The 22764-nt window shown below is 44.4% G+C and overlaps 1 protein-coding gene across 1 annotated transcript; it reads left to right on the plus strand.

Annotated features, from left to right (window-relative positions):
* Positions 1–3: 3 nt before the first annotated feature.
* On the plus strand, positions 4–3813 carry T265_13101 (hypothetical protein; the record flags this gene model as incomplete). Its single annotated transcript, XM_009167212.1, has 2 exons — positions 4–926; positions 2329–3813. Coding segments are annotated over 2 exons (2190 nt in total), but the record flags the coding sequence as incomplete, so codon positions are not given.
* Between the last annotated feature and the right edge of the window lie 18951 nt (positions 3814–22764).

The following is a 22764-nucleotide window of genomic DNA, read 5'->3' on the forward strand; positions in this document are numbered from 1 at the left end:
CAGCAACAAACACCAACAAAGAAAGCCATTCCTCTTATTTGTGATTCGTCATCTGATTTCATTTTTCGGGACCCTTTTCTCATCTCTCGTGTGTTGGAGTTTCTTGCACCGGTCGCTGACTCTCCTCAGTTTGTTGTTGCCCCGCCTTTTTCAGCTTCTCGTGCCGAAAGTTTTATTTACTTAATGGAATGCTGTAGGAATACCACAGATTCCTTTACGCAGGTTGAATCTCAGCCGCTGGAATTTTACCTCACCGAACTAATCACACAAAGCAGTGGGCGATATATATCTTCTAGTGACTTGGCCGAGATTCTTTCAAGTTTTGGGTTTGTCTTGGAAACCAAAAGTTTTTCCCAAATCTTGTGTGAATCGGCTTCATTTCACCGTTCGTCACCGGTGGATTCTGGTACGTCTTTGTCAAAGAAACAGGATACACCCAGGGTTCACTCAACTGTATGTCATATACAAACCGCGTGTGACGCTAGAAGAAAAAACAGCCGTGAGATCGCGACCATGTTTATGCCTTCCGTAGCACAACAAGCTGAGGTTGGAATTCAAGTATGCCTCGTTTCAACGGAAGCCCATTATTTATCCACAATAGAGGATTACCAGCGAAATTTCAGACTTGGGCGCATAGCCGAAACCTCTGTGACCGTCATGGCCACAACCTCCACGAAAGCTTGTCAAACCATTGGATGGGGACTGCAATCAGAAGCGCGGTGCATCATGGTTAACCAGTCTATCCAAACTGATTGGTGGGTGGAAGAAGTAAGCGAGGCAACTACGAAACTGATATACGAGAAAACCAAACAACAGGAAACTACTGAGGATTCCAGTCTCAGCGTGGATTTACGAAGTGAGCACATGCAGGAAGAGACTCCACTACAAAGCATTACAGACTACGAAGCCAGGCAGACGATTGAAGTGTAAGTTGATCTGATGACTAAATCCTGTTTCAGTGTCATTGATTAGTGGAAAATTCTCACATGAGTTTGAACAAGATTGAGGTCATCTAAAATAAACTAGAAACAATCGTATTTTGACGATTAGGGAAATAGTAATAGCATCTTTGGAGACCGGAAGTGTGTCCTCATGTGTCGTTCCAGGCATCAATTTTACATGATTCTGAAGATTGGACCCAACACAACTGGAGCAGTTTGTACGGCGGTTATATTTTCAAACTTTGAAGACCATACAGCCATCTGGACACAAATATGCATTCGATGAGGCTTATAGTTTACGAAAAAAACAGCAGTGGGTTAGCCATGACACTTATGTGAAACGTGGATTAGTGTTTACCGTGTTCTGTTGCAAACTAAACCAGTACTAAAGTCTCGACACTTACTCTTTCCTTCGTCGTAGAGATTACCGCATATTTAGACCCAATTTTCTCAACGTTGTCTGTGAAGATCCTGTCGACTTCTCTGATCACCGTGACCTTTCTTCTCTTCACCAACAGAGGACAGGGAAGTGTTAAAAAAAATCCACGCAACATGCGTATATTTATGTTCAGTTCACTCTCGTTCCCCTGTCCTGGGGCACTTAGTCTGGTGAGCTTAAACTGAAGGGGTGAACATTGCGCTCAAGTTTCGCTCATCAACAGTGCGTATCTTTGGTGGTGTCGGGGTCTGAACTTCGTGCATGTGACATGCAACACAAGCACGTTACCATTGCTCGACCAGTACCCGCTGGACGCATCTGATTTATCAGAACAGTTGTGCCAGGACAGAAAGACGACTCTTCAATCAAGAGTGATGTGAGCATGAATCCCACAGATTTTGCAACCACCTACATCACATCCAACATTGCACAACAGAATTCAAGCGTCCGTGACCTGACTGGAAAGTCCGGACAGGCGGATCGAGCGATTGACACAACCAGGCTAGTTACTGGGTTGTCGCTCGATCCGTCGGACAAACCAATCACATTTCTCGAGTGCGAACATGTTCGCCTGTTCACCAGTGAGAACCCGGATGCGTACCGTGTGCGTTTGTGGCGTAGTGTTAACACGCTCGCCTCGCACGTCAAGTATCCGGAGTCCAAACTATGGCATAGAGAAGGATATGCACTGCCGATGGTCTTTAATGAAAGCGAAAATCGAGTCCAGTGCTTCCCAATTTAGTGCAGTCACCAGAATAATTGCGCTAGAACAGGAGGACTGTTCAAACAAGATTGATGTGTATGTGCATTTTACGACTCCCGCAACCACCTACATGTCCATATCTTTTTTTCGTGCGACGTTTGCATGCACATATGTATCTAACTTCCCCCTGACAGCATTCAAACAGTAGTCAATGAACCACTCCTGTTCCATTCATTTTTCCACAGTGAGTCAGTGCTCTGTCAAGTTCGTGAACGCACAGTGCAATATCAGCTGGTAGAAGGACGCATAAAAGATGAGTCCTACTGGTCTACACACATTCAAGAAGTGGCTAGTCCTCGAACCGGCTTTCGAACTCCAGTTGGAACTGCAGTACGCTCTGGATGGCTCAAACCCATAGATACGGAGATCTATATAGACCCAGGAACCGACCTTCCAATGCGATTGGAGACAGCCGAAGCCGAGGGATTGGTGACACTTAATGTTGGAGAACAGCCGTACGAGATCGAGAATGGGGGTGGAAGGCGATGCTTACTGCTGGTCGAACGAATCTCCTACACCTGGCGTCCCGTCAGAATTATCAGTTACACCGACACGCTTAACCAGATAGAACTTAGTATAAATGAAGCACGGCTCCTGGGTTATATTGACATTTCAAGCGATGAACCAGTCATTTTGAACCGTGAAGACAACACGTGGATATCGCCAGAGGAGGCAGCCGGTAGAGGCATCATCGAGCTAGAGGCGATTGACCCTACAGAAGATGAAGAGGTCGCAGAAGGAACACATACTGTGCGAGTCTTCCGAATCACCGCAGTTCGGCCGGGTGGTGAGCCCAGTGAGTGGCTAGATCCGGAAGATGCTGCAAGCCTAGGTTTATTCAACTGGAGTACCGGAGAAGTCGCTGCTGAATGGGCAGGCAGACCAGATCTCCCAATTTACGATTGGTACGAACAATCTGATGAAACCACCCGGTACTATAATACAACCAAGTGGTGTTCATTGCTCACAGCACGTAAAGCAGGCTGGTTGAGACTTCAGGCTGAGGTGCATCCAAGCGAATGGACTATTCCACTACTTGCAACAGATTCTCAGTTCACTCCCGTTATTCTAGCCACGTACGATCACTTGGTTGTGCCAAATGCCCAAATAATGAAACCACCGCCTACGACCGCTCAAGTGGAATACGAACAACCTCAGTATAGAGTTGAAACGGTGACTGAGGATGATGAGATAGACTATATTGAATATCGAAAGCGATCAAGACGCTCTACACGGAAGCGAACACAGGAAAGTCTTCGAGCTCGATCTGATGTCCACCTGTCCACCATTACATCCCATTCGTTGTACCAGCATTATGATACCCAAATATTCTCTGGTCAGAATACAAGACGTCGCTACTTATCAGAGCAGTATTTGAGTGAGATACACGTACCGTACCTTGTCGCAGATATGCAAGACTGGGAGTTTGATGATGACGAACAACACATATGAAACATTGTTTGACCGGTTATTAGAACATGAACCGAGTTCGCTAATTTGCAACCCTTTCCTTCCCGTGAAATAACCTGATAATGCTTATGGATTGAACAGAACCAATTTATGCAATAAGAATATACGATGAACTGTCTTCTCACCCGTTTTACGGCAATACTAAGTGTTCTGTATCAGTACGGTTGGTAAGCAGAAGGAAACGAGGTGAAGTATCCTCTGTCAGGCGGTTAATGGAACAAATGTTGCAGGAACAATTAAGCCTCTCATCTACCACAAATACGATCAGTGTTCTCAGTCCTTATCTGAATCCCAATAACCCATTAATATACCTCTCCGAAGACCTACGCAGTCTGTTCTCAAGGGATGTAGCTTATAGGGAGTCGGGTATTGAACCTTATGAGGCCTACAGCTAAGCACTGTCATTAGTCTTCAAAAAACTACGAATCAACCATACATACAGACGGCTCCCGATAAAGAGGAAAGTAGCAGTTAGAATCTTATGGTTTAGTCATCTGACAGTCGTTCAAGACTAAGCGGTCAAGTTACATAAGATCAAAACAATTAATGGTTTCAGTCTCGACCACGAGAAATGACGTAGCGAGTCGTAGTCTGATCGTTGTTCCTTCGTGCCTAATACAAGATCCAACATGTTGATTTACCGACTGCTTTATGTGTTGATTGGTTTGGCAGCGCAAATCCATGGTTTCCCGAGGTCATCGGAACCAAAACAACCAGTCAAAAATTGACAGTCTTATAACTCGACAAATATACTCGCTTGCATGTCAACTGGGTTTTCACAGGAAACTCGAATGAATCCTTCGTTTATAACTCATTAACGTTAGGCAATCGGTTTGGATGCAATGCTCCCTCCATCCAATTAACACGTTCAAGAAGTTTCAAGTAGGCAAAAGGCGGTTATTGACCAGAAGAGACTAAGGAAACGTGTTGTCTCACGATGAGTGGACGCTCCGGAAGCTTGCCTCTCTGAGTGGAGCACAACTTTCAGTTCACAACGCATCGGTATTTCGGGCTTCATAGGAGAAGGATATCGATCAATTTGCTAGCAACTGTTCTTGATTAAAAGATGCCCAAATTCACTTTCTGGCCACGATTAGCTCCGGTAATTTTGTAGAAGCTAGTGGCAAGTCATAATCTCTCAAAAGTGTGACTCAGCAATTGTGAGTAAATGAAGAACCATGAACAACGGGATTCGTACTTGCGCCTTAGCTCAACTACTGGACTACCGCGTTTAATAATAAAAATTAAAAGATTTTCTCAATGTGTTAGTCGCTCGCGAATCTAATTTCAGAATCACTTATTATTTTGGAGCTATTGGCACTGAAGATGGCATCGATGAGTTTCGTTTCGCTTAAACATGCACTCATTGCAGAGAAACCCTCCAAAGACAAGTGAATCCCTAGATAACATGCAAAAGCGTTCTTTGCCAGTTAATAATTAGTGTACAATTTACCCAGAAGAAGGCGATTTCAAGCGAAAGTTCACATACTTACTCAGTTCACGGTGGACCCTCTGTTACCGCATTGTTGTTGGAAATGAACTGTGTGCTAAATAGTGATCTGTAGAGAATGGAATGCCTTCTGGATGCTTCTAATGTCTAGGAAGATGAAGGCAAATGAATGAAGGTCAAATGCGCCTCCATCGATATAGAAGCTTAGTGGACTACAGGCGGTACTCTAAGGTGGGAGGGCTGAGATCCAAATGTATTTGAACAGGTTAGGAGTCCACCCTGACTACAACCACCGAAGAATCCTGCCTAAAATCACATGAAGCTTCTTGGCTAAAGTATTTTTCCAATTCCTGTATGCTCTTCTAATGATCAGGGAACCAAGTCTTTCATAATCTCGATCATACCCTTATCCAGGACTAACGCGAATGCATTGGTTTGTTGTCCTTCCATTTGATGGATGATATCGGCACGGATCTGACAATGAACTTGATCGCAATAAATATGGCCAGAGGAACCCAAAGAGTAGGAATTCGCTTGTTCGGCTGACCGCCCAAAACAATAAAGGAACAAGTGATCGAACGAATAGCTCCACTAAAAACAATGAGACAGGTCTATATTACGTAACATCGTGAAAAATGTGGTAGTAGTTGTCATTTTTATTTCAACTTAGCTGACTCTAGGTGTGCGCCACCCCAGCGAAACGTCACTAGTGAAGATCATGCACATTCAGTGCGTCACGTCGTTATTTGGCATCTAAAAGGGGTTCACTGAAATGTCTGTCCGCGCTGCTGAGCGATTTAAGAGTCGATATAATGCCAGAACAAATTTCTGTGAAATTAATACGGCATAAAAGCTTCGCAATAGGATCTTCGGTGAAACAATGCCTGGAGAGTATTTGTGTGGGTGGGAAAGGGACATCTAGCTTGGCAGTGAAAAATTCGTCTAAGACAAATATGAGATAATATTCAACCCAAGGTTGTTCTGAAAGATATTAAACGGAGTGGTGAGATTGCTTTGTCGATCTAAGCACGCCTGGAACTTCGATGCATACTGATGTCGTTGGGAGCATAATATCAACTGATAATTGTAGTTACAAATCCAGATGTGTTGCCGATATCGCCGAACGTACAAATATTACGTTGCCCTGCCTGGACAGCGACATCGACAGATTCGAGCCTGAACAGATCTTCTCAGGATTATATGCTACTTGATGTCGCCGGCAGTTCAAATGAGTCTGTCTGTATTGTAGGCATCCATCACTAATTCACACCTGAGAAGAACATCATGAACGCAAGATTCAGCTAGGTTCCTGGTGAGTTTCCCGTCAAAACCAACTTGGTCTGCAAATGAGTGTATAAGTCGAAATTTACACCCATATTGGGTAGATAAATACTTTGCGTTTTTTTTCAGTGCGATAAAGTAGTTAGGAAACCACAATGGCTTTCCGTTATTTTGTCTACAGACCAACCATCAGTGTGTAAGATTTTTCAAACTTAGACAAAGCAAGCTTTGCTTCAGTAAGGACTTAAATGTACAAGGAAAACGTTTTTGTCCGTAGTGCGCCCGATCGAGTCCGGTTCCCAACAAAATAGCCAATATCATAATCAATTACGTTCCGTCAAACGCGATGCGCTCCAGTCCCGGGACTGTACATATTGCAACAGGCTGTATCTAGTATTTCTGTTAAGGGTTCAATTAACCGTAATCCAAGTTAATATTCATCCAAGCGATTACGTTCGGTATCGTCTTCAGCGAACCTCAAGCAGCTCTTATACTGACATGTAGGAGCACGTTCGCAAAACCAACTAAAACACGTCGGTAAAGTGCATCAGAAATGATGTTGTTGCTTGTTCACAGCAGTGGAACAAAGAAATGAATGATAAAGTTGTAGTAGATGGAACTTAAATGGCTGAGGAACACCAGCACTGAGTACCACGAAATATGGGTTTAATAAATTTACACAGAAGGCACACCGAAATCTGTCAAATAGTATCAATTGTAAACATATGATCACATGATAGGCAAAAGATAGAGGGAACGGAACAGTGAGTACCCAAATAAACGGACTCACCGTCCGGTGGTACAGAGCCGTCAAATTGACTTGACAGGAGTCGATGAGCAATGTTACTTCAATTATGTATAGCTGGAACATAGAAAATATATGCTGCTTAAATCCGCGTACAACCACAACACTGAACATGAAAGTAGGGCGAACGAAAAGAGAGGTTTGGTAAACAATCGGTTGATTTATTGTTTACCAAACCTCTCTGAAACGATGGCTACACAATCGGTCCCAAACAGTATTCAGTTGATTGTGCATTGTAAACTTCACAGCAAATAAATTACGATATGGTGGTTGGCTTGTTCGCTGAGCTGACCACTGATGAAGTCACCTCGACTGGGGATGAAATGTTTGCAATCGAATTGCTCAGCTCAGCGAACAATCCAACGACCATCTAGGCTACTTGAACTACCAACGTTTTCCTCCATAGAAAACCATGACATAAGAAGAGGATCTGTTGTACAGATGTACATATGAAATAAAGGTATACACTATCTGGGACCTGTCCAATAAAGAAGCCGTAAACAGATCGACATTTATAAATGTGTACTTGTTTGGAGATGAAGTGATTACTGCATTCAAAGCTACACAAGTCCATATGGCTTCAGCTGTAGTCAACGCAGAACGTCACTTTCGAACGCTCTACTCGCGCTTGAACAATACGACGATTGGTGCTTTGAATCTTTTCAAGGCCGTGCAAATAGCAGTGAGCCAGGTTGCTCTGTCAAGTATCGATCTTTTCCAAGATTACCTGGATGCCTGGGCTTTAGCGGCATTTCGGTTTCTGTCGAGTTCGAGTTCTTCGGTTAATCGCCGGTAAATTGTTTAGGCAACCAGTTACCGGCCACCTGTTTTACTTGGCTTAGGTTGCTATGTTCATGGTGTACTGATTTCTGCTGGCTTAGAAAATTTCAGTGCTGGATATTCGATTAGGACTTTGCGTGGACATTGTAGGTAAAATCCGTCGAAAATCTTGATGGATCATTTGTAGAGTGTCCATGTTTCACTGTCGTACCTCTGTGAACATAGCATAACAACCCGCCACAGTGTGACATCCAGATTATGGGGCATTCCGTTCAGTATCGACTGCCAATTCTGTGGCGGGGGGGGGGGGGGCGACACTATACCATGACCAATAACTGGTATGAAGTGTGTCTGCGGTTGTGTAAGTGGCTTCTTCCTCCAAAGCGAAGTTGGTGTGAAAAGTCTTGAAAATGCAGTAAACAGCTTTGTTAGTTCTCAGTTTTCAGGCCGATCATAATGGGCACTGGTGTTTGTCTTGTGATCATCCCGTGTTCAGTCTGTTATCATTCCAACTCGCTTTCTATGAATGCATCTCTTGTAACTGAATTGAGTAATTTCTATGCAAGTATGTAATAAGGACTTAAAAACAGACAAAGCTATCTGTAAGTTGACATCAAACTAGAGAACAGTGAACCAGAAAAAGAAAGCCACCTCGTTTTTGGCTCATTCAGTTGAATAATACAACAGATTCTTCGAAGAAATGAAGGTAAAGTAGCTCAGTCATTTGGGAGTAACCGGTTCACAAGAACTTTGCTGTTAGAAAGTCAACCAACCAAAGCTGGGAAAAATTTGGACGCACAGACACCGATATGGAAAAAGGCGATTTGGGATGTGATGGGTAAAAATTGTTTTGTTGGCTACTTTCCCTTACAGGCATCATAATTACTATCAATATCAACACTGATCAATCAACGCAGGACAACATAAAATTAACTTCTAAAATCCCTTAACCTGTAAAATGAAAAAAAGCGAACAGCGGAACAAGTTGTCTGAGACATTGATTGTTTAGATAGTTTAGTTTGTTTAGATAGAGTAAAACCACAACGACACAGAAGTGATGTCCGAAGTGGTCCAACAGCCAAGTCAACCAAAGCAAACACGAGCAAAAGAGCACGCCCCCAAACAAACGCCATACTATAGCAGCTGATCTGAAACGAGCACTGGTAAAATCCAGGATAAAATCACAGATCACCGGACATCTAATCGTCACACGGTTCCAGATCTTAGCACGAAGCAAATGATCACCGAGGCCGGAATCCCTTGGGGATATATTTAGCAATCCTTTTAAACATGTCCTTTTTGCTCGGGAAGACTTGGGGACCACATTGAGATCATCTTAATCACATTTATCGGACTAACATGAATGCTGTAAGGTCCACTGTACTTCGTACCTTATGACGTTACACCGTTCTGTGGCGGAAGAACATTTACACGATGAATTGACTTCACAACTTTGTTGTATAACAAAAACCCTATGAGAGTCCAATACCGGCTTCGTCTTACTTTGGGCCCAACAGGCAGTTATGTGGTCTTTTCCACCCTGTCTGGAGAGGTTCAGCTAATGATTGACGCTTTTTCGCATCACTAACTAGAGCAACACATTCCGTTCGCTTTATTACGGTGTAAGGATATGACTCTCAGAAGTGACAGACAAGTGAGTGATTTCTTATTGATAATTGGTGGGCTTCACACATGCATTGCCTGGTGCTGCTACATTCGAATGAGACGTGTGTATCATGGTGGCCAATGCCTCAATGGAGAGAGGAAGAGCAATATATGGAAGTTATGGATGCCAGAGGGACAGTTGAAGAGGCGCTCCAGATTGGATATGAATCCGCACCTCTTGGTATTAGCGGCGCTTAGTCGCAAGCAGGCCAAATCCGCCCAGATCATTCCTAAATCAACTGTGCCAAACGGTACAGATCCCTGACCGAGAGGAATTTCAAGAGTCCCTGATATGAGTTCCTACTATGAACACTGAAATTTACATGTTGAAACCTAGTAAAGTGATCATTTTTGACAGTGACCCTCGCAACAGTGAATCTTCCCCAGAAGAACAATTTTCGAATTCCAAATTTACTTGTTATAGAAACCTCATAAGTGGCTCCCAGAAGCGAGCAATCCTAGAAACAAGCGATCTGGAGCCCAGCGGTTGTTCAGTAGCTGTTTATGAAGAATCCAGATTTCACCGATATCACCGTAAAATGAGAGAGCTCCTACAGCCATGAATCTCGAAGTGAAGGCAGTCACTCTTAACAGGCTCTGAGCCATAAGACGAAGGATTCAAATTCCTGGTAGATCGTTGAATACTGAACCAAGCACACAAAATAACACAATCATTTCTCCTATACGGCTCACAGCATCAATACAACGCGAGTATCGAGTGCTACTCTCTATTTTGACACCTTCAGAGAGCACTTCCGCATGACCATGCTTTACACATATCCATACATGTATTTGCTAACCAAAACCTTATCGAAAACATCTGCTCTCATACAACACGAATAGACCACCAACTAAGCCACCTGAGTCTGACTTAAGACAATACGGAAAAATTTACCAACAGCGCGCGGCCTTAGACGAAAAGTGAATGGATCGGTTGAGGAGGCTGAAGAACATGGCCTTCAAAGCAGCTCATGTACTAAGTGTCATTATCACACTTTAACTCAACGCCGGAGGAGTAATTCTCCCCTTGTAGCCAGCGAATTCCAATTTTTTCAGCGTGTTCGCTCCGCCGATGGGGCTATCATCTTAAAAGTTGGAAGCTTCCTCACTTACCTTAGAAACTCATGACTAGATTTTATGAAAGTCACGAATTTCTCACCATTGCCGAGGAATTTTGAAAAATGTTTTTTGGCGTAGCGGCAAAGATCAGACTAATTACGGCCGTAGTCCTTGTCAAGTAACACAGTGAGCGCTCTCTGACTCTCCCTATGAAGATAGAGTCAATTCAAAGAAACTATCCAACCAAGTGAAAACTTAGCTGGAAAAATCACACTAGGGATCTCAATAAACATACCAATGCTAAAATGATTTCCCACACTCATGAAACTTTCAGCACTTACGGCACCATCCGTACAAGAAAAGATCCCGTAGAGCAGCCGTTTTGGAGTGATTGTAGTCCGAACCCATGAACTCCATTTGGACACCGACAGACACGGCATGAGTGTACAAGAGTCGTCACACGTGCCAGCTTTAGCGGTCGTGCGCGCACCTTAATCCCTCGGATGCCTGATACTGCCGAAGCTAACAAAAAACTGCTAAAGCGCCTGAAGGGTAATTTTTTGCAAGGGCCGTTTTCGACCTTGTTAGGTGGCGCGGACAAATGCACTTCGCCTCTCGGGTCTGTCATCTTCCCGTTGGTGGGTTATGAACCACCAGGCCTTGCCAACCGCATATCGTAAGCCTCACGACACAGTAGGTAAGTCACGGTCGTCGTGAGGAGAGTTGGTGATACAGGTTGACCAGTCGATCAACCAACCACGTGATCGGAGATCAGGTTACCTGTCCGCCCACGTTGCTGTCGCGCTGCATCACAGACAGGTTAGTATCCGATCTTGCGGTCCGCACCTGCTGGTTCTGCGTGCGCGTCCTGATAGCGGTATCCTAGACCACGTAGCACGTTTTCGCTATGATTCGAATCGGTGCACCAAACTCCCCACGCTGGAAGGACAATGGTAAAACTAGGTTGGCCTTAACAATCACAATGCCTGATCAGGGATAACTCCAAGAATGTTATCACAGAACGGCTCAGAGGTAACGTAAAGTAGAATCTGGAAATATCTGTGAAATTGCTTCAAGTCCCGTAAATCATTCTATCCCTACAACTTTTTCTATCTAGAATAAAATGCATGCAAGTGAATTTTGCATTTATGTTATTCCTTCACATTACTAGAAAGGTTGCTAAAATCTTGGATCAACCCTGCAAAGTTATCTAAAGTTCCCTCTGGCAATTGAGATATTCAAAACCCCATGATAACCCACCTAGATATACATGGTAGTGAAACCCTATAGACCCTCATCTTGCTTCACAACGGGGCCGTGTATATTCAGCGTGTATACAAAATGAAACCACGCTTGTGTTGTATTATGAAGAATTTCACCAGCGAAATTTGTTTTGTCTAGAGCATACACTGGTAGTGGTCTTGGTACAAAAAGGGGTGTAGTGAACCTGGACTGTCCATCTTTGTTTACCTGCTCAAGACTGTCTGTTTATTCTTCTGGGCCATTAGGAAAATCTACCGTGCTTGTCTGCCACGAGTTACATAATTCAGGGTGGCTTGGATACCAGACCTATTTCTTTGTAAAAGTGGCTAATGTAGCTCCGGTTGGGTACAATCATGGAGAGTCTAATTGAACGAAGAAAAGCATGGTTGACCAAAGATCCGCACCACATTATAGGCTGTCAATCAAAAGCCTACCATAGAAGTGCTGATCGTGTATCTGTGCATACAAGAAGGTTGTGGGACGGTTCGCTCGATCGTCCAACCTGGTCGCTAGTGGATCCTGTTCACATTGTCGGTGCCTATCGATCATTGGCGATGTCCACAGTTTACACGCACACATGGAGTTGAACATTTCCTTCAGTTGGTCTGCTCGCTGTTGCCTCATACTATGCAGTTCAATATTCAGCTTGGTCTGAAATCGACAGAGGAGGGCGACTGCGTTGATCTTGAACTTAGTGTAAGAATGATGCAAGATGAACAGATGTTATGCAGAACAACTTGACGTACTCAGTCAATTAGTCTCGCCTCTCATGAGGGTTCCAGGGAAAAATTCAAATCTCGGGAATCATTGGAATAAAATCTACCCCCGTCCAAATAGCCGGGTGCGGTAAACGTAAAAACTACGTCAAAACGAAGTGCGGTTAAAGAACCTCATTGACCTGAAATCTAGTGAGCCCCATCTTGAGGTCCTGTTATTTTTCCCAATTTCATGGCATGAATTTTCTTCAATTTGATCGACCTTTTATCCCCCTATAAGTACACCACTTTAGAGACTGCTTGTCTCCAATCCCAGTTATTTTTCTTCCCATCTCACTCAACCAGTTCAATCCAACCGTTTACCGAACCAGTTCACTTCAGCTGTTAACCACACAGTGGTCTACATAGGCCCAAGCTAGTCGTCGGCTTTCTATGCTTCATGGCTTCTCTGTATCTCCTCACTTAGTGGCCCATTTCGGTTGTACGTGCGAGCATGAGAGGTGCTGCAGACTATCAGCCTGGTGATTCCATTTTCAAACTCTGCTTGCATCTGGCCACATTTGCGCAAACAACTTCTTGAATTGAATACTCGGGCCCCCATTATGGGCTGACCTCATCCCCAACGACGATGGTTCACATGTGAAGACAACGGTCCTAGAATGTAAGATAACGCGCATTCTCGGCCCGAAATTTTGCATAAGTGCATGATGAGGAAAGCATCTTAGCAATAGTTGAACACTCCAACATAAGGGTTCCCCAAACTATCCAGTCGTTTTAAACATTTGGGTAACAACGCCAGAGAAATCGCTGTATCAAGGACTCTGGGAAATCACATTATTTGAGGCAGAATACACTCATTTGCATATCATTTTGGTTTTCACACTAGTATGAAATTAATCTTAGCTGAATCTTTTTTTCCTCTTCAAATGAATGTGCTGCGCCAGTATTGAATTGCGTAAGGTTGTTGAAGGAGAGTTTTCAACAGCCTCGTCAGTAGGGTGTTACGACATGAGTTAAGCTTCAACATAGACAGCGTTGGCCGCATTACGAAAACTTTGAGGCGCTCTCCAATAGAGGATATCATGTGGGAAATTCAGAGCGGATGCCGCTAACACAGTGAAGATTCACATTCACATCACACTTGTCAGAACAGCCCTCATCCTGTCCTGGCGCAATTATTCTGGTGAGTTCAACGGAGCATCGAACTTGAGCTTTTCCCAATTAGATCCCATCAGCAGTGCGCATTCTCTACTGTGTCAGGGTTTAAAATCCAGGACATGTGACGTGCGAGGCGAGCGTGGTGCCACTAGAATTATCCTGTTCGAACGGGCGAGTATGTTCACGCTTGAGCAATGTGATTGGTCAGACCGACGAACAGAGTGACGACCCAGTAACTATCCTGGTTGTGTCAGTTGTGTGATCTGCCTGTCACGACTTCCAAGTCACGTGGTTCAACAGACGCCCGTAACCTGCAGGGCAGTTTTTGATTGGTGGTTGCGCGATATGTAGAATTCAACTTTACATCACTGTCCTTTGAAATCGATTCCAGTGCTTTCCCCTTTTCGTATAGACTCACCAGAATAACTGCCCCGGCGCAGCGGGAGGACTGTTCAATCAAGAGTGATGTGAATATGATTTCTACTATCCCCACAACTACGTTAAATTGTGATCAGCTTCATTTACTGATTTGCTAACCAACACACTTTCCCCTTAGGCACTCGGTTAATCCTGTATGAGCAGTATCCTATCAGAAAATGGACTGCCTATATTTGCTAAGTCGCGATAATGTCTGGATTGAACAGCGCAAATTTTTCTCGTCAATCCACCTATAGATTGACCTACTGGATAGTACTAGTGTTCTTACTAGTTGGTTACATTTTGGCCTATACGGGAAGATACTGCTAAACAAAATACGTCACCATAGGAGGCGTTGTCATCACGATAACCCCCAGTACTGAGCTACGTGTTTCGAGTAGTGTCCGAGTGTACTGAAGAATTGAGCCTGACATTAAGCACTGAACCACCGCCTCGTGGTGCTAAATGGGTAGCCCACAAATCAATGTGAGTAGGCTAGGAGTTAAGCAACTCCAGACAAGCAAATAAGCTACACGATCAAGCCTGCGCCTCTGCACCAACTCCAACCAGTATGCGAGAGGAACTCGTGGGTCTCACGCGTGAGGACTGTGGAAAGCTCTGCATATCAAAAGCTGGCCTGCCAAGCACACCGTCTAGCTCACATCTATGAAAGTGTTGGTAAGACTATGGTCACCCAACTGTCTCGCGCTGATTGTTGCCGCCTGTTTCCGACGCAGACTGGTCCGAGTCAGCATCACCGACTTAAAAACCCCACCCAGAATAACGCAAAAAAGCTTTGACAAGTGAAGGCTGTCAAGGGCTGCTTATCCTAAAACAAGTCACAGTCACTCTTGCGCCTTTTTAACTGGTTATATCCATCTTGTGACATGCAAACCGTACTGGTCTTCAGAATGGAACAATAATTTCCAGGTAGATCGAAAATCAGAATGGAAAACAGGTTGTGTGCTTAGCTGCCAAGCACATCCAGAGAGATGGTCATCTAGTAGCCTCGACCAAAACACCAAACAAATAGCTCCACATTTGTCTGACTCTGAAGCCTATAGCAATCGGGTCAAACAGACCGTGAGTTGCGCCATGCCACCGTTAAAATCCAGTTCTGACAGTTCATTCGTTAGAGTTGAACTGTTGACATTTACCCGAGGGTTGTATTCTGGCATCATCACATCGGAGCAAGTCCTGCCTCTTCTTGACCTCTACGCATCCGAGACATTTCCACGAACCTGAAAATCTACCTCTAGTCTCGTTCGCCAGCGAGACCACCTTGTGCCCTCCTACCTAAAGCAGATTCGCCGGGCCAACTACATCACCATCCGAACTTTATACCACCAAAATGCGGAGAGATACAGCGTCCCTTGTGCCCAATGGGTCATGGAATAAACTGTACAAAGCAAATTGCGACCTACCTTCGAATATCGAACGGCATGGAATACAGGTATTTCCTTCTCCGAAACACGTGGATAGTAGGGCGAGCCGCCCAGTGCTTCCATCCAACTGGAGTTTGATCGAGTCAGTTACAGGTGAGGAAGTTGGCCGCACGCTTGATAGGCTATTCATCCCCAGGTTCGGATAAGTTCACATGTAGAATGCTTGGCCGTTTCATACCAACTTCCTTTCTGGGTATTTCAAACTGCTATTACTGTCTGGGGTTTACCCACTGCATCTCTACCGTGCCCGTCTCACTCTACGTCCGAAGTGCCTAAATCCTAATTCGCCGGACCAACTGTGACCGACCTAAGTGTCATCCATTCTTGTTCTGCGCTTCCATGCGGTGCTTGCTGATCGCTGGAACAGTACATTGCGAACGCCTCCACTCCAGTCTGTAGTTCCACATCGGGACGGTTGTTTGGAAGCCACGCCACTATTACACGCACCGCTTATTTTCTCCCTCGACTACTTCTAACATCAGTCTGGCGTTTGTTGACATCTCAAAAGCCTTAGATTCAGTCTCACATGATAAAGTTGTCAGATCTGCTGAGGCTTTCGGAGAAACATCACCCCTAGTTCGAAACATCACACTATCTCCTAAGAAATCCGTGGCACTTATTCCCTAACTCAGGGGCCCACTGCCGCAGAGGTATGAGGCGAGGAGGTTCACTCTGCTCAATATCATCCATCATGGCGATGGATGAGGTTGATGGACTGTCAATGCCGCACCCATATTCTAGGTTTCATGACACCTTAGTTGATGGCTTTACCCTCGTTGACGACTGTGTGCAGAAAGTCGGGCCCACCTTAAGTGAAGCTTGAAGCTGCTTATGTCAAGATGGGAAGAGCTGGCGTGATGACCGATAGTGAGCAGATCAATGATAATTTGTGAGGACATAAAAGATCGGGCGTCGGCGGTCTCAGTTGAGCCCTTTTGCTCCACCAAAGAAAGCATCAGTCCTCTGCGTCCGATAGACATCACGACATAGTTGCGCTTTTATGTTATTCTCCTAATGAAAGGGCTTCGCAACCACCAAAACCAACTTCTGAGGTGATACGTACCCTGTTCAGGTCGCATCAAAGACTAGATACTACAAGGAACTACCTAACACAAAGGCTGATACACTGGCTCGTAATCAGTCAAGCCCGCCGTAATACCCTTTAGAGATAGGATTATTATACTGGACTCGTCTACCGAAGAACACTCCAATCGGCTACATACATACCGCTATACAAGATGATAAAAGCAGTATCCCAAACCTGAGTTCAGCCATCTCGATGCAGCGGAAAGCGCGTATCGAAAAGCTGCTGTCTATGCAACTCTGTGTTCTAAGCAATGGTACTTCATTTGACAGGGTTGTTCAAGATCTCAAACTTCCAATTCGGGTCCTAGATACCTGTGTGAATATCAGGGGAGAAATAGTTGCTGCTTGGGCTGTGGTCTGCACGGTTTGGGAAAGTTGGCCACTCCATCACTTTCGAACTAACTTGTGTTTCTACAAAGAGTGTTTCCTCGGTTATTTATCCGTGGTATCTAGCTCCGGTGCAACATGTCGAGGACAGGAGTTAGAAAGGCCCAGTGTTGTCGTGGTGATCAAACGATCATCTGTCGTGGAAACTGAGTTAAATCGGAGGGTTTGAAAGACATTCTGCAGTCCTTCCGGATCACACATGCTCGTCATAATCGGGTTTCACGGGAATTCGGTAAACGTTTGCGATACACCGTCTTCGAGGATTTGAGAGTACCCCCTTCGAAGTCTTTCATCAGACCTGACCTAATGCCTGATCTGGAGCTCCAAGCAAGCGTAATCTCGGATTAGCGCGGAATCCTTTTGTCGACTGAGAATAAACAAACGTATGGGAGTGATGAACATTTAAGCGCTATTACCTCATCCCTACCTGACATCAATTGTGACGCTAATTTCGGTCCACGAACCGATAATAATTTCATATCATTTCAGCGAAATTGGTTTGCGAGAGACTCACCTGAAACCCAGCTGAATCTCTCGTTTGTGACGAGTAGTGCATTACAAATATTCAAATCATCTAGTTTCCTCAGCTTAAGCCATCGTTGAAATGATGCTTCCTAAGGTCACTGGTGGTGATTTGTATTTGCTCATCATCTTGAGCCCTCTAAATACGTACGTTACTTTTATGCGTGGTATATGGCGTTGAGTTTTCACTCTTGTCACCGAGTTTCATACCTGACCATGTGTAATAATGGACATCTTGAGCCTGATATGCGAAGCCTGATAGTGCTGGCGGCTATTGTATTGGGCATTATCTGTCTGAAAAGAAGGTATTGCGAGACTCCATTTGAAAGCCGTAGAAACACCGTAGAAGTACCTAATACAGGTGAACGAGAAACTTGTCACAGAACTCATCTAAAGATTACTTCATCCACTCGGAAACGTGGTATAATATAATCCCGTACAAACTAATAGACTCACTCCTGTAACCTAAATCATCATCATCATCATCATTGTCAGCTGTAATAACCGCGTACTTCTCGTACAGTGGTTGCAACTGCCGCAGTTTCGTTCACCGATGGTTTGGGGGGGAGGGGTAGGTTACTGCGCATTGCAGGCGGGAGCTGATAAATTGGTGCATAAATCCAGCACTGTCAGTGCGCTGTCAAGTGAAGGGGGGTTGTGAAAGGAGCTATGCATTGAAGGCAATAGCGTGGATGCACGAGCGCCATTGATGGCGTACACCTAAATAGGTGTACGCGATTGCCCATAGGATTAACGTATCCATGTGGCGAGATCATTCTACATTAGCCATAAGCGCGAATGTCAAGCAGAATTTCACAGCGGATATGCAATAAGCTGCAGTAATAGTCTTGACAATACAACGTCCCTGTCCTAAAAGGTGTAAGTAAACAGAGGAGGGGAATGTGACCATTCTACCCCAAACACTCGACAGTGCCTATGCCTAACAGCACAAGGGCACTCATTTCGAGCATAAACTGACTGCACTACTGAAGTTCCGACATACAAAGAATGAAGGACACCGGTGCTGTAGTTGCCAACACGCTGGTTTCGGAAAGGCCTGTAAAACGCTTGACCGATCTGTATCTGGTAGACGCGTCGCATTTGACGCAAAAGCCTTATTCGTCAGGCCTAGTGACCAGCTTACAAGGCCTGTTGAATTTTAAGGGCGGAGCGAGAACCAGTTGACAATGTGCCCCTATCAGCAGGCTTAGGCAGGTCAAGCTGTGGGCTTGTGGATTTCGCTTGTCCATGTGGTCAAGCGGGTGTTGGGACCGTCTGGCTGCTCTGTTGTATTACCGGTTTGGGGTGAAAAAGCGACAACCGGCTGGGGAACAAGATTCACTTACCCGAACCAAATGGTCTGAGTGTTTACGACGGTTAAGGTCGTACACGAGCATGTCGCCCCTTAGTAAATTTCCAGAAGTCAAAGGCCTTGGACACAAAGATGGAAATTTAGAGAGACAGACACAAAGATGGGTGAGATATCGATTGCCTCCTGGGAAGGAAGTCTCTATAGTCTGTTAGTTTGGCTCCTACCTGCGTGATACTGCCGTAATCCAGCAAATGTAGCTAAATAGCACTTTGTGCGTAAACGTCGGATTGAACACCATACAATAACCTTTAGAGGGAAGTAATCAACTGTTTGAATAAAGGAAGGGGTAGCCCGAACTTCCAACGTCACTGCTGGTCAAAAGGTTCCTGGATAACAAAGGTCTTGCATATAGAACAGACCTCTTGGCGTACATTTGAGTACCAAGCTTGTCCAAAAGATATTTCCGAAATTTACAAACTTGAGGAATTTCTCTTGGCTTACTATCCAATACATCACATATTTATATGACATATATATGTGCAATGGTTATGTGTAAATCATGGGTACATACCATTTCAAACATGGAGGAAAGTACGTTAATCAGTGAGTCGTGGAATCGAACTGATGACGTCGATATCAGACAAGTTTGTGGGAGCGGCTTTTTCGTAGACCAACTCAGATTTCTCATAATTTCCTTTAGGAAACAGAGTTACAGATGGTGAAATCGGATTTTAAACGTCTATGCGACCGATAGTAGTCTGGATTGTACTAGCCGTGATCGGTTCAGAAGTTCCCGAAGGTGTGCTGTTTGTCGATGATATAACAGGCTTCGAGCGGATAAGGTGCAATCACACTTGAGTCAGGTACCGCCACTCAGGCCACCGGATTGTCCTCCTGTATGCTGTCCGATAAACTTCTTGCGGGGCGATGAACATACGGATGAGTACAGAAATAAGCGGGTTGTAGTGACTGGTGATTTGTCCTTCAAATGGAACCTGATGGCGAACTCCAACACAGAATAACAACCGTATATCTTGTGACAATACAATCTCTGTCTTTTGGCAAATAGTTCAGCAACCGAGTCAACTTTAAACGAATTTTTTTTAGTTTTTTGCCTTATAGATAGTTTTCTTACGATTATGAACTGTCTAGAATATCTGTTGTGCAAAAATGTACATCCCAAGAACTTTAACTCCTCTTGTAAGGAGTCAGAGAAGTATATCTTCATCGCCATCTCGGTCAACTGAATTAGGTTGCTTTTACTGGGGTGGATAAAATTACCGAAGTGAATAATGACTTGGTTGGGTTTTCTTAATGGTCCCGTTGGCCTTTCTCTGAACAAGAAATGTCTTATAAAAATGGAACCTAAAGGAGACCCCATCAAAACTTGATGAATTTGTCAGTTTGAATATTGTGAGTGATTACTGGAAGTTTAGGTACTCATTGCACTCACTCAACTCGCAAACGTAATGTGCTCCCTCCATGACTAGATTGTTAGTAAGCAATGACTTGACGTGCAGGGAAAACGCAGATTGTTTATCGACCAATATATCTTTAATCTGGTCAACGAACCCAAATGTAACTCCCTACCTATTTTCTATTTCTGTAGCGTTTGGAGGACGGTTTCTCAAGCGGTTAGTTGCAGCTCCCTGAGAAGTCAGCCGTCCTACTTCGGGAGAATGTCATTCATAAGGGCCGTAGAAGATTGATTGGAGCTTTTTCTTCATACTGATCTGACTGTTGACCTTAGGGATATGAAACAGCCAACTGGGCAGAAGTTGCTTCAGCCCTGTTGTAACATACTTGCAGACGCAACCACCCCTGAAAACCTGATAGTCCACGAGCGAACGTCACTCTGGGTTATCTTAATGTGTTAATGTTATTGGCTAGCCTGAAATGCTTACCGTAGGCTTGACGGCCGTGGGATGACAGAGCTAGAGGACACGGCCATGATGCTGAAACATGCTGGTTTAACGCCCATCCGTTTCGAATGCCACGCCGAACGTAACACGGTTCTCAAGTACACACCGCACAAAACACTGTCGTGATCTCACGCTCAAATGCCAAGGTCATAGCAACTAACCAACGTTTTGATTCTAAGTACTCGCTCACCCTCTTGTTGTTCGACCTGAGCCCAGTGTCCACTGATCCAACTGTGGATTAGACCGGTGTAGTCATTCCAAACACCCGTGATTTCCTAAATATATGCTAACGAATTGCTTTTGTTTTAAAAGCGAGATGCTCGGCTGCACAGAGACCTTTTGTGTGTTTCACATGTTCCTATCCTGAACCCCTAAGTTATTATGAGTTATTCACTCTAGCAGGAAAGTCAGATTCCGGAAAGTAACCCAGAACGCCTGGCAGCTACTGAGACCTTAAAACTCCACCAAGATCTCAATATGAAAGCCGACACGTATCCAGGTCAGTCAATCATTCAATCAATTCAGCAAAAGCCGATGAGTGTTCAGGCACGCCACAGAAGCACGACTGAAAATGATGGCGTTCAGGCATTTCATAGAAGCACGATCGATATTGATATGTGTTCACTAAACGCCTATCAAACAGCCTGGATCAACGTCAGAAAGTGCCCCTTAAATAGTACGGGGCCGTTGTAACTTTTGCACTTGCACGCACTCGCTTGTTCGGAATAAAGCTGTTGTGTACCCTTGTCGGTGAGTTCTTTCTGGCACTAGGCAATGGAGTGGGAACAACAGTTGGATATAACACATTTTCTCCCGGTGCAAATATTTTCGATTTTTTTTGTCTAACACAGAGGAAAATTCATCCTCTCTTTTCTCTTTGTTAAATTACGGTCAATCTCCCACTCTAGAAGTTCACATTTTCGTTGTATTCACCAAAATACAGTGAGGAGTGGCTCAAGTCTACTTCCAAAATAGATCCTAGACTCGCTAAGACTGATTCCTCTTTCTACCATGAATTCGCTTTCCAGCTTATCCACCTTCCTACCCGAACCCACAACCGCAACGACGCCACTGCTCAGACCCTTCGTCTCTTTTTAACCGATCGTCAGTCAGATTGTGTCGTAGCCTGCTATACCTCTTTGGCTTAGAAACCCTGGTGTTGTAAATTTTTCAAACTCCTTTCCTCCCATAACCATATCTTATCGTTTCATCGTATATTCTGGGGTTACTCTGGTGTTAATGGCATGGATCCTGCTGCCCAGGTTTTTAACATCCATCCTTATCTTTTTGAGGATATTTCAGGCTCTGCTGAAAGAATTACGAGCTTTCCCTGTGATGACAAGAGCCGGTTTATCCTCCATGTATTCATGCCATAGGCAATCACCCCTTAGTTAAATCGACAGTGCACTTCTGCCGTTGATAAAAGAGTGAAATAGACTGCGCAGGAGTTGACTTATGCATCCGTGCACCCACCGGATAAGCGCTACACGTAATTCTTTTTCCCCTATGCATGGCAGAACCAAATATGGACTCAGTGCCCAAAAGACAGCTCAGCTATGGTAATTAACAATGGAAGCTGATAATTTTGAAACTCCTCCGCATTACTTTTAACTCGGAAGCTCCGAACCCCCACGTTAAAAGAAGGCGAAATATTTGCTCAACTTTTGCCTTCACTTCCTCTATTCTTCCTAGTTCTGCGCCAGGTCATGCAGTCTCTCTGACTGTTTATTATCACCAGAGCTGGTCAGAAATAGACTTTTCTCAACCATCTTTGTCAGATGATATCCTTCCAATTTGATTCCATAACAATGTTCCTGAGGTTGCTACGGTTGCCTTTGAGCTTTGTGTCTATTTTTGTCTAATGTCGGTTCCGGTTCAGACTG

Source organism: Opisthorchis viverrini (assembly GCF_000715545.1).
Source record: "Opisthorchis viverrini unplaced genomic scaffold opera_v5_37, whole genome shotgun sequence".
Taxonomy (NCBI): domain Eukaryota; kingdom Metazoa; phylum Platyhelminthes; class Trematoda; order Opisthorchiida; family Opisthorchiidae; genus Opisthorchis; species Opisthorchis viverrini.